A 13,787-nucleotide genomic window follows, 5' to 3' on the forward strand; every position below is an offset into this window, starting at 1 on the left:
AAGGTGCTAAGGGAATGGAAAAGGAAGAAATGGCAATTTAGAGAATACCATTATCGTCCAAAGGGTTATGGGTATATGCCAAAGATATGTTAGGGGAGGTGGTCAAGTGAAAAGAAAAGTTGTGGGATAATGAATTATGGAGAAAAACAATGCAACATAGAAATTATCCACCATCTTCAAACGACCAAACAAACTCCTTAGATGGAAACTCCTGCAGGGGAGAAACACCGAACTCCAATATTCACATCTCATAAGTATACAGATCTGATTTAAAGTAAGGAAAAGCTCCAATCTTCAAGGCTTGATCAATCTTCATACAAGGAAGAACAAGTGTGCAAAAACTCCAATTTATAAACTCCCTCATGCTAAATATAACTGACGAAGATATCTGGACAGAATTGATGTAATAAACTTCAACAAAAAACTTGGATCAGATCTGAATTAGTAAACACTGCTAGGAACAAGCTCCAAAGTAAGCCGGATATGAAGCAGTAGAAGAGCTTCACACAACTGAATAGGTTCGTAGTTGCAACCAATAACCATGGAACAATGCTGTTGTAATCCCAAATAAGCTGATCTCCAAGGTAGTAAATTCGAGTCTTCAACAATGAAAGAAATTCGACCTCCAATAGTAGGATATTTAGACTCAATAATAGGACAGCAGTAGTCCTCATAAAGGCAGCAGTAACATGTCAACCAGTCATGCTTACAGAAGCCAATCAATAGAGCAAGGTATGTAGTAAAGCTTGATAGAACCAGCAAGTATAAATTAATTAACCCAACAGATCCATAGGTAGTTGAAGCAGCCAGCCACATAGGAACAAGTAAAAGAATAGGTTGATAAATGATGAAATCGAGCCATAAGTGTGAACCTGAATTTTTTTCCAAAATAAATCCATGAATGATGTTGAAACTTGGGTCGAGTACTCCTCTGATGGTTATAAAACTCTCCTCAAGAAATCAGCAAGAGAGGACTGCCTTAACTCTTAGATCGATTATAGTCAGGGTTTTGTAAAAAACCTGAAAGTTGAGATCGATTGTAGGGAAAGGGGGCTTCATAAAAGAGATGATGACTTGTCAAAGATTGTTGATGGTGTGTAATAGATGCTGTCCAGAGCTGCTTGAATGGATCTCCAATACGAATAACCAACCTCTTTTTTTGATTGAGACTTGATCTTTCAAGAGGGAGAAACACCAAAAAAATGCAGAAAAATAGGGCAGCAGCTATCTTGTGTAATATAACTTCTTCAAGCCATGAATAGTTGAAGTAAAATGTCCCTCTTGATGGTAGAAACACCTCCAAAAAAACTCCAACAGCAGCAATCAACCCTAACCCTAAAATCGATATGTGTCTGAAAAGGAGGATCGATTGGGGTTAGGGGTCTTCAAACACTTGGAAAGAGGCTAAGACTGAGGTCGAGTGGTCCTTGTAGAGTTGTAGTTGGAGTAATCATCCCTCAAAAAATCAGCAAAAACTGAAACCTGTAACCCTTATTTCGATTGGAGTCAGGGTTTTAGTAGGTTAAGAAAGTTTTGCTGTAGAAACAAATCCATCCATTAGAAAGGGTCCAAACTTAGGTCGAGTATGCCTTGTAGTAGTAGGGAATCACCCTCAAAAAATTAGCTGCATCTGAAAGGGAAACCCTAAAATCGATTGGAGTCAGGGTTTTGAAAAACCCTGACAAGTTGAGATCGATTAGGGTAGGGGCTGGAAAGGTTAATGAAAGATGGAGAAATAGAAAAAAGGGAAGGAGGTCAATGGAATAGGGTAGGAAAGTACTGGAAAAGAGAGCAAAGGGAGCTCCAATGGTGGAAGGTCAGCCTTCAATAGTGATAGGAAGTTGATCTCCAAAAAATTCTTGAAAGCTCCAATTCGCAAAGATGGTTCCAGCAGAATTTTAATGGAAAAAAGAGATTGAATGGAGGAGTGCAACAACTAAATCATTGGTTAAGGTTTTTACCTCATTAGTGCTGCCCCCTTACAAGGATGAGAAGAAGAAAACCAGAAGGAGGAGAAGCCGAGAAAGAGAGAAGAAGGAAGAAGTCGATTGGAGAGAAGGAGTAGGGTTTTTTTCCTCTTTTTCTAACCTAGATCAGACCAGCTCTGATACCATGTTGACTTGAACCGAGAATGGGTGAATGGCTTGAATGATCTATGAGATCAATCAAGCTTTCTATTTATAATAATAAAAGAGATAACAAGGGAAAAACACTATTTACGACACTGTTCACGTGAACAGTGTCACATCCCTAATTACATTTCTACCCTTGCTCATAAATACATAAATAAAGAATAAATAAAACACCCAAAAGACCAGAATACCCCCACGGTATTCTGGATTACATATTCCAACACATGGGAGTATCAAATGAACACACAACATGTGTGTGTGTTTGAGAGAGCAAGAGAAAGGATAATCTTCATTGTTACAGGAGTTTTTTTTTTTGTCTTTTTGTTGGGGGTTCCTAAAGGCTAAGGTGGATTGTATTTTGAATTTTATTAAATATTACAAGCAATTAGAAAAGAAAAACTGAATTTCTATTTTTCTAAATACGAATTTTAAAAATAGGGTTTCTGATTGGATGTGGGAAAGCACAATAAGGAAACAACTCCACTTCATAGTATAAATTCCCTTGATCTGGCAGGATTATCTACCATTTCATTTTCTGTGCCTGTGCACAAGGGATAATACTCTGTATTTCTATAATCAAATATTGACTTATTGAGAACCTTCAATGGTCCCTTTTCCCAATTATTGGTATTATTGAAACTTCCTTAAGCAATGATGTCTCTTTTAATTGTCAATTGGATTCTATCTATTATTCCCAAGCCTTAGAGGTTAGTTTGCGCTAGTAAAGTGTTGTAGCCATTGGATGTGTATTTGTTTCTCATTTGTCTCTTCCTCTAGGTGATAACAAAGTTCTGCTCAGAGCGAATTGCAAGTTATGCCTTCGAATATGCTTACCTAAACAACCGAAAGAAAGTGACAGCTGTTCACAAAGCCAACATTATGAAGCTTGCAGATGGTCTTTTCTTAGAATCTTGTCGTGAAGTTGCAGCAAAGTATCCTGAAATTGAGTACACTGAAATTATTGTTGATAACTGCTGCATGCAACTTGTTTCAAAGCCAGAACAATTTGATGTCATGGTACGTGATTTTTTAAATTGAATGTTTTCCTGATCATACATTATTATTATTACCTGATGCATATCTCTTTTGGTTGCATTGGATAAATTCCATGGTTTTCTTTTCTTTCAATTAAGCAGTGGAATATTGTAATAATGCTGTTTTTATTACATTTCCTGACTGATTGATATTTGAATCAGGATTGACTTTCTAGATGCATTTTTTTTTAATTATATTTTCTTCAATTTATGCTTCTGTATACCATTGGATTTTTTCTGCCTTAATTTAATATTCCTCTTGGGACGTGTGTAAGTGGAACTAAACATTTCCTAATTTAGAATTCTTGATCTGTATAATTTTAGAGTTAATTTGCTACAGAAAGATGCACAGGAAATCTTGTACTGTGGCTGAATTGGTTCAAGATTCTTTTTAGACCATTGTGGATATTTAACTGGTTGCTCACATATGGAGAATATCTCTCATATCATAAGTTGTACTCATGATAAGAACAGTTTCATTCACTTTGTAAGTGAAAAAAATGCCAAATGTTCCTCGAAAATTATAGCTCAGGTTCTTAATTTCTAATCATAAAATGACAAAGAGGCTGCAAATTAGTATACAGAACAAAGCTATTAGCCCATGCCCAAAAGAGGGAAGCATGTCAAAGCATTGGGAATATTTTTAGAGTCAGTTTCCCCTTCCTGTATGAAAAACACAGAGGGGTGTCAACCCGGAGAAATCTGAGATGTTGTTGTTAGGTTTTAGAATGGAAGAAGAAGAAGAGAGAAGAGAGAAGAGGCTCTAGGAGAGCAAACATGATGTTGGGGATTAAGAGTTATGTCTTAAACTAGAGACTAACTGGTTTATATTCAAAAGAATGAATAATTACAGAGAGGCCCCTAGCCTTATACAAATAACACAAAAAACATAAAAACATGGGGATATGTACAAGTATACCCCCTGAAACTACTATTCTTAACACTCCCCCTCAAGCTGGGTGGTATATGTCATACATGCCCAGCTTGTTCAACAAACTGTCAAAATGATGAGAGCTAAGGCCTTTGGTGAAGATGTCGGTCACTTGTTCATTTGTCTTCACAAAAGGAGTGCAGATTGTCTTTGATTTAATCTTTTCCTTGATAAAATGTCTATCAACCTTAACATGCTTTGTCCTGTCATGTTGCACTGGGTTGTGGGCAATACTTATGGCTGCCTTGTTATCACAATATAAACTCATAGGTTTAACAGTCTCAAATCCCAACTCTTGAACAAGTTTCTTCAACCACAAGATTTCACACACTCTATGAGCCATGGCTCTAAATTCTGCCTCAGCACTCGATCTAGCCACCACAGATTACTTCTTACTTCTCCAAGTAACCAACTCTCCACCAACAAACGTACAATATCCTGAAGTGGATCTTCGATCAAAAATAGATCCAACCCAGTCAGCATTAGTGTATGCTTCAATCCTCAAGTGACCATTCCTAGAGAAGAGAAGACCTTTTCCAGGGCATGACTTTAAATATCTGAGAATTTTGTAAACTGCATCAAGATGTCCCATTTTAGGTGCATGCATAAACTGACTTACCACTCCAACAGCATAGGCTATGTCAGGTCAGGTAAGGGAAAGATAGATCAGCTTGCCTACTAATCTCTGATTTTTCTCAGCATCTATAAGAGGTTCACCACAATCTTCCCCTAGTTTGTGATTCTGTTGAATAGGGGAGGAGACTGGTTTACATCCTAAGTATCCTGTCTCTGTAAGCAGATCAAGGACAAACTTCCTTTGACAAACATTGATCCCTTGCTTGGATCTTGAAAATCCCCAGGAAATACTTCAAAGGACCAAGATCTTTGATCTCAAACTGCCGAGCCAAGTAAAGTTTAAGCTTTGAGATTTCAGCCTCACTGTTTCCCGTGACCACAATGTCATCAACATATACAATGAGAGCTGTAATAGTGTTGCCCTTCTTTTGTATAAACAAGGTGTGATCAGCTTGACTTTGGGTATATCCCTTCTATAGAACATGTTGAGGAATAGAATTAATTAATGCTTAAGTGAATCAATATGATTCCCTAAGCCTTTATTTATACTAATAAAAGAGAATTACATAGACACTTATGCGCCTATATAGATGACATAAGTATAAACAAAGGAAATAGAATAAATAACATAAGAAGAAAATTAAAAGGAGGAAAGGACCAGAATACCCCTACGGTATTCTGGCCTATATCTCTAACACTCCCCCTCAAGTTGGTGCAAAAATGTCACACATGCCCAACTTGGCTAGAAAAGGACGAAACACTTTGCCAGTCAGCCCCTTGGTGAACACATCAGCCAGCTGATCAGTAGACTTCACATAGGGAACACAGATAATGTCACACCCCGGTCCGGTAAAAAAGGGCCAAGTGTGACTGGATGTCTCAGACACCCAGAGAATCCCACCAGGATCGCAAATGCAGTGTTCTATTCGCAGTTTCATCCATAATTATCGAATTAAAATTTGCGGGGAAGCAATAATAGAGCAATAAACAATAAATAAGGAAAGACTAATGATAGTATTATATTCAAAAGAAGATTGTTTGTACATCGCATTACATTGGTACCCAAAAAGAGATAGGATAAGCTCAAAACCAACAAGTTAGTAACTATAGCTATACAAAAGTGTTATAAACCAAAAAGGAAGGAAAGTAGCCTGGTCAGGCAGACGTTCGAGAGAACGCCGATCATCGCAGAGCACGCAAAGATCGTGTTCAATAAGGACGGAGTATCAACTCAAAGAACAGAAAAGCATCCCGAGAAGGAACAATCCCCACAGACAGCAGAACGGTAACAAAGCAGTAGTATCATCCGAAAAAGAAGAACGTCCATCGGGTGAGCTCTCAACTCGAGCCCAATAAGGGGTGGGAAACATGCATACACAAGAATTCATGATGCATGCCTTAACTAGTATGCTCCTAAAGATGCTTACTAAGTCTCATGAGGTATAAGTACTACTACTAGTGGTAGATGCTAACCTCGGTCCCGGAACTAACCCTTCGGTCACCCGAGCGAAACCATTCTACCACGGTAGGACCCGCCGGTCCGGAACTAACACATCGGACCCCGACAGACCCCCAAATGACCAACCCCGCCTGTTTATTCCCAGCGAATTACGGACCCGCCAACATGGGACAGAAGATGGCATCCCGGAACTACCACATCGGTCTCTCGCCACGGGTTGTCCAACACCTTTCCCCGTTGGTAAGGGGCGTAGATCGGGTAATGAATATCAACCTAGCCCTGCGAGCCTAAACATGATGAGGCAAGCATGATCTCGAGTTATAAATTACCGAATTCCATCATCATAAATTCAAGTCATATAAATAATCAATGCAAATGCAATGCAAGATGTCTTTGTGCAACCTATTTTACATGCAATCCTAATGCATTAAATAAAAGCTAGAAAACTACATGCCCAGGTATAAAGCGATGATGCATGAGTACGGCATTCAAAGATAAAGTTGAAATTAACGTGATAAACACGCTAGAAATTAAGGTCGAATCCCCTTACCTGGATCAAGTCTAATTCAACTAGGTAATTCTCCAATAGTCAACAAAGCACACAAGGATAGCAGAGAATCGCACCCAATATCATAACAACACAATATATATTAGGTCTAGTTTGAAGTCGACAATTCCCAACATAACAGGCAGAAGGGGCACCAAAGGACCACCGGATGAGACTCAACAGGCCGTCAACCGCCCACTGGACTTGCAACTCCATCCGGAGTGTGTCCGAATTTGGGGTTTTTGCTATTTTGGCAGATCCTTACATCGCATGGGCCCAATTTGATGTTTTAACATCATTTAAGGTGGGTCAACTATCAGGGTTCAAATTTCGCGATTACATAAGTAATTTAGAAATTTCTTCAATCAAACCTAAATTAATTAGGTTAGGGTTTATGGTTTAGTCACTAGACATAAAACCTAGGCTGAATAGAGGTACCACCATGGAATTCCAGGCATATTTGAGTCCAATTACAACAGACGTAAGCAATTACTCAAGGTCAGTATCAATTGAGCTTTAATGGCGAGTTTCTATTTCGGTATCCTTGACTGAATTCCAAAGATTGAAGAGGAGAAGAAGAGAGGAATAACAAGAGTTTCTCAAGGCTTACTGTATTTGTTAGAGACAGCCTTGTAATGGAGATCTAGTCCACGATCGGATGTGGGAGCCAAGACCGTAAGAGACCCCAAGTTCTTCCTATTTCTCTTCTCTTTTCCACTTTCTTTCTTTCTTTCCTAACTGGAACGAAATTCAGGTTTCTCTCTAACTTGTGAATAGTGAATGATTTAAGAGAAGTTTGTATATATATGTTTCATTTAACCACTAAGGGTAAGATGGTCTTTTAGTTATAAATTATTTCTAAAACTAATTCTCTTGTATTTATTACCTTATTCAGTCTGGAATGATGTCATGCGACATCAGGTGATCCGGACACGGGTAAATGTCGGGACGTGTTCTCCACTGGGAAAGTGGGTCCCACAGGGTAAATTTACGTGAGAGCCCCCTCTAATCCTAATCGGTCATACAAAACACTTATATAAATATAAATAAATTATACTTACAATAATTTTAGTTGAGGAGAGCCTTTACGGCCTTGAGAGCGTGATCCGCACAAGTAACTCCGGTGCCGGGTTTCACGGGGTCCTCTCGACTCCAACAGAGGAAGCCGATAAAACTCCCTGAGTCCTCCATAGGAGCTGTCGAGAGATTCGGCCTCGTATCCTCGATCGATATAGTCCATAAAGATCGATGCTACCATAAACCGAGAGCCGGAACCCGAAATCACACAAGTTCCAAAAGTTTAAATTTATTCGGAAATTTGACCGGGTTTCACAGATAAGTCCAGCTTCAAGTTTCTCCTTGATGAAATGTCTGTCCACCTCCATATGCTTAGTACGGTCATAGTGGACAGGATTATGTGCGATGCTTATGGCAGCCTTATTGTCACAATATAACATCATTGGAAGTTGGACAGCAACTCCAATATCTCGCAATGCCCCAAGCCACAACAATTCCACGCATACCATGAGCCATCGCACGAAATTCAGCCTCAGATCAACCTGGCCACCACATTGCTTTTTTACTACGCCAGGTAACAAGGTTCCCACTAACAAAAGGGCAGTATCCAGAGATGGACTTCCTATTACTTGAACCAGCCTAATCTGCATCAGTGTATGCTTCAATCTTCAGATGACCATTGGGAGACAAAAGCATCCCTTGTCCCGGAGCAGACTTCAAGTATCATAAGATGCGAAGGACTAACTCCATATGAGAAGAATAAGGGTCATGCATAAACTGGCTAACCATATACTGCAATGGCAATGTCAGGTCGAGTGTGAGATAGGTAGATAAGTTTGCCCACCAACCGCTGATAACGACCTTTGTCAACTAGTGTGCCTTCTTTCTCCTTGAGTCTTGTGCTTCTATGGGAGTATCCGAAGGATGACACTCAAGCAGCCCCGTTTCAGATAGTAGATCTAGGACATACTTTCTTTGAGACAGAAATATACCCTTTGAAGAACGAGCAACCTTTATCCCTAGAAAATATTTCAGAGTCCCCAGATCCTTAATTTCAAACTCACGGCCAAGGAACAGCTTCAACCTGTTGATCTCATCACCATCATTACCGGTCACTACAATATCATCAACATAGACTATGAGGAGAGTAACCTTAGTACCCACACGTTCGATGAACAAGGTATGATTAGCATTGCTTTGTTGGTAGCCCACGGACAGCATAGCCTTGTGAAATCTACCGAACCAAGCTCTAGGTGACTGTTTCAAGCCATAGAGTGCACGCTTCAGTTGACACACCTTACCCTTGGTAGCAGGACTTGAAAAACCTGGAGGAATGTCCATATATACTTCTTCTTTTAGTTCACCATGGAGGAAGGCATTCTTCACATCCAACTGCTGAAGATCCCATCCAAGATTCACTGCACAGGATAGCAATACCCGTACAGTATTGAGTTTTGCTACCGGTGCGAAAGTCTCCTGGTAGTCAATGCCATATGTCTGAGTGAAGCCTTTAGCAACCAGACGGGCCTTGTAACGATCCACTGTACCATCTGCCTTCTGCTTGACCACAAACACCCATTTACAACCCACTGATTTTTTTCCTAGAGAAAGAGCTACAAGATCCCGTGTATTGTTTTTGTTCAATGCTCTTATTTCTTCCAACATTGCTGCCTTCCACTTCCCATCTGTAGATGCTTCCTACCAATTTTTAGGAATGGAAACAGAAGAAAGGGAGGAAACAAAGGTACGAAAAGAGGGAGAAAGAGAATTATAAGAAACAAAATGGGAAATAGGATGTAAAGTGCAGGTCCTGGTACCTTTGCGATGTGCAATGGGTAGATCAGAAGAGGAGGGCTCACCAGGAGAAGGAGGATCTGGATCGTGAGGCGGCAATTGGATGGGTATCGGTGCTGCAGTAGGCTGATTCTGCCCTCTGTTAGAACATCTCCGGTTATAAGTGAGAATGGTGGAATTATCAATGGTCCTCTGAAAGTTACGAATGGTCCTCTGTACTGGAATCAGCTCCCCCTGAATAGGAACATTACCACCACCTGTTTCCATGATCTCCCCCTGTATTGGATTCCCCTCAGGTGAAGGGACAGCAGTCACTAGAGGCTGGATAGTAGCCTCGAGAGGCTGAACAGCAGCCACTGGAGGCTGGACAGCAGCCGGGGGGTGTTGGTTGGTGACTATAGGTGGAGGGAGGGGAAACCCAAGAGTATGAACCACATCTTCACTAGAACGCTCCCCCTGAAGAGGTGGGGAGGAATAATAGGAAGGGGTTTCATGGAAAACCACATCCATATTGACCATAATACGGCGGGTAGGAGGGTGGTAACACTTGTATCCTTTCTGGGTTGGAGAATAACCCAAAAAAATACACCGTAACCCACGAGGTTCAAGTTTTCCAGGGGAATGAGTATCCCTAGCATAACAGACACAGCCAAAGACTTTGGGAGGAACCACAAAGGAGGAATCACCAAGCAAAACGTCAGATGGGCTACGGGAATCCAGAACTCGGGAAGGTAACCTATTAATAAGGTAAGCAGCAGTGAGAACCGCATCACCCCAATATTGAGATGGAACATGTCGAGCAAACATTAATGCTCTTGCCACTTCCAATAAGTGGCGATTCTTTCTTTCGGCCACACCGTTTTGGGTCGGGGTATCAACACAACTAGTCTGATGTATAATTCCATGATCAGCAAGGTATTTTTGAAATTGGGATTCCTTATATTCAGTGCCATTATCCCTCCGTAAAACCTTAAGAGTGGCCTGGAATTGGGTCTGGACCATTTTATGAAAATGTTCAAAACACGAAAAAACCTGGTTTTTAGACTGAAGAAGATAAATCCAAGTATTCCGAGAATGACAGTCAATAAATGAGACAAACCAACGATGGCCAGAGATAGAGGTCTTACGACTAGGTCCCCAAACATCCGAATGCACCAAATGAAAACAAGAAGAACTCCTTTTATTAGATAAAGAAAAAGTTGCACGTGTCTGTTTGGCCATAACACAAGCCTCACAAAAAAAATTATCCTTATTACATTTGGTGACCAAAGATGGAAATAAATGTGCTAAAATTCCTAATGGAGGGTGACCTAATCTAGAGTGCCATTGGTAAAGTTCAGAAGAGACCAAGGAGTTCTGATGTAGCGGAGAAGGTAGCGGTGAAGGAAGATGACCATCATCAAGCAGATACAGCCCACCGTGAACTCTACCCAATCCAATTGTCTTCCCAGACGCCAGATCCTGAAAAACACAATGGGAAGGATAAAAGGTTACCTTGCAGTTAAGATCACGCGTAATACTACTAATGGAAAGGAGGTTAGTAGTAAAATTAGGTATATGTAACACAGAAGACAAAGGGAGGTTGGATGTACAGTTGATGATTCCTTTTCCAGAGATGGAAGAAAGGGAACCATCAACCACCTTGACCTTGTCTTTCCCAGAAGCAGGAAAATATCTATAAAATAAGCTAGAAGTACCAGTCATGTGATCTGTAGCCCCAGAATCAATGATCCAGGGATGGGAAGCCACAGAAGCACAATGACCACCAAAAAGGATACCTGACCGGGCAAAATATGAACCTGAAGGAGTTGAGGAATTGGCAGTGGCAGCGGAAGTAGTAGAGGCAGCAGCAGCGGAAGACCTTAGTATACGCAGGAAAGCCTGTAAATCATCCTTGGATAGACCAATGTCTGGAGCCGGGGCTGTATCAACAGATTCAGATTGATTGGCCTTGCTTTTAGGTTTTTTCTTGGCAGCCCGCTTGGCTTCAAAGTCAGCCGGTTTCCCATGAAGCTTCCAGCACTTGTCCTTGGTATGATATGGCTTGTGATAGTGGTCACAAGGTAATAGGACTTGAAGAAGAGCTACCAACAGATAAAGTACCAATAGGGGCAGCAGTCTGGAGAGCCGATCTGTCCGAAACAGGAGGATGTAACATAGCAGCCCTGCGGTTTTCTTCTGAAGAGACCAGGGCATAGGACTGTTCAAGTGTGGGAAAAGGAGAATGGCCCAACACCTGAACACGAATCTGGTCATATTCAACATTCAACGGCCAAGAAGTCATAAACCCAAATCTTGTCAACGTGCTTCTTATAGGCAGCGATGTTGGCAGCTGTATCAGGGTGATAATCCGAAAAATGATCCAATTGCTTCCAGAGGCTGCGGAGAGTGGCATAATATTTAGACACAGTAAAGTCCCCTTGAGTAGTATGAAGGACCTTCTTGCGAAGTTCATAAATCTGAGCATCATTACCAAGCTGCACATATGTCTCTTTACATGCTGCCCAAATCTGAGAAGCTGTATCAAGTAGAAGAAAGCCCTGTGCAAGATCTGAATTCATAGAACCAACAAAATATGACATAAGAAGACCATTGTTGGCTAGCCATCGAGTCTTGGCAGGACCAGGGGCAGTCGGCATAAGGATAGTCCCAACAATATAACCAGTGAGGCCACGGCCAGCAATAGCAAAAGATGCGGATCGAGACCATAGCAGATAGTTGCTGCCATCTAACTTGTTAGGGTTAGGGTGGAGATCACGAAAATCAGATTTGTCATGGTTAACCGGATCAGATGTAGCCGTGGAAATATCAGTGGAGTCACCCATGGTGCAGAGAAGAGCTGTCCAGCAGAGAAACCCAGCGGAGAGACCACACCAGGTGCCGAAAAGTGAGCCGAATGACCCTTGGTGATGGGAAATACACTGCCCAAAAAACCAGCAGCAAAAGAGGAGCCCTCCCCAAGATTGAGTGTGTTAGGGTTGTTGAAGAAAACCCAAAAAAAAACAGAGATCGATGGGGCAGGTTAATCCAAAAAAAATGTTGAAGAATGCTGATCAACTCTGTCCAATATACTGTAGAGATTGTCCTTGATGAAGAATAAAAAACACCAAAAGAAGCAAGAGCCGCAAGCAGCCCAATCCCAAACCGAGAAGATGCAAGGTTTTTGTGAAGTAAAAAAAACCTGAAAGGAGGTCTCGATAGGGAGATGGGTTCTTCAGGTCTGGAGTAGTCTCGATAGGAGCAGGCCAATGTTGCAGGAGGCTTCCCAATAGAAGGAGAAGCAGTCCTAATAAATCCTGGACTGAACTTCAATAAAAACAGGAATCTCCAATTATCGCAAGAGTGAACCAGCAGCCATCGAGAGAAAGGTTTAGGTCATGGAAAAAAAGGAAGAAAAGAGGTGGGAAGGGGCAGCAACTAGATCATGTGATCACCTCTGCATTGCTGCCCTTAGAGAAGAAGAAGAAGCAAGGAGAAGGGGGAGAAAAAAAATCGAGAGAGAAGGGAAAGAGAAGAGAACATGATGGGAGGGTGGGAGGGGTTTTTGAAAAAAATTAGAATCGTTGCTCTGATGCCATGTTGAGAAATAGAATTGATTAATGCTTAAGTGAATCAATATGATTCCCTAAGCCTTTATTTATACTAATAAAAGAGAATTACATAGACACTTATGCCCCTATATAGATGACATAAGTATAAACAAAGGAAATAGAATAAATAACATAAGAAGAAAATTAAAAGGAGGAAAGGACCAGAATACCCCTGGGGTATTCTGGCCTATATCTCTAACAATCTTGTCTAAACCTCTCAACCCAAGCCTTAGGAGATTGTTTGAGGCCATAAAGAGCCTTCCTAAGACGACACACTTTTCCATTGCCACCAGGATGTTTGAACCCAAGAGGAGAGTGCATATAGACCTCTTCTTCTAAGTCACCATGTAAGAATGCATTCTTTACATTAAGCTGGTACAATGTCCAATCAAGATTTGTAGCCATTGAGAGAAGTACCCGAATGGAATTATGCTTGGCCACTAAAGGTTTCCTGATAATCAATGCCATACACCTGTGTATATCCCTTGGCAACCAGTCTTGCCTTATACCTCTCCACAGTACCATCAGACTTGAACAAGACTGTGAATACCCATCTGCAACCAACAGGAATTCTCCCCTGTGGGAGTTCAACAAGATCCCAAGTGTGATTCTTCTCAAGAGCCACCATCTCTGTATTCACTGCTTCTCTCCATTTCGGATCAGCCATAGCCTCTGCTACATTCTTAGGAATAGATATGGAGGAGATA

General features: G+C 41.1%; 1 protein-coding gene across 1 annotated transcript in view; it reads left to right on the forward strand.

Moving 5' to 3' along the window:
• The window catches only part of LOC122667697 (isocitrate dehydrogenase [NAD] regulatory subunit 1, mitochondrial-like), a 93,023-nt gene that overhangs the window by 34,399 nt on the left and 44,837 nt on the right, over window positions 1-13,787 (forward strand). The window contains exon 2 of the mRNA XM_043864080.1: window positions 2,910-3,149. Within this exon, the coding sequence (XP_043720015.1) occupies window positions 2,910-3,149 (240 nt within the window). The remainder of the gene's footprint in view (window positions 1-2,909; window positions 3,150-13,787) is intronic.

The sequence above is a fragment of the Telopea speciosissima genome, chromosome 7, assembly GCF_018873765.1.
Source record: "Telopea speciosissima isolate NSW1024214 ecotype Mountain lineage chromosome 7, Tspe_v1, whole genome shotgun sequence".
Classification (NCBI taxonomy): Eukaryota; Viridiplantae; Streptophyta; class Magnoliopsida; order Proteales; family Proteaceae; genus Telopea; species Telopea speciosissima.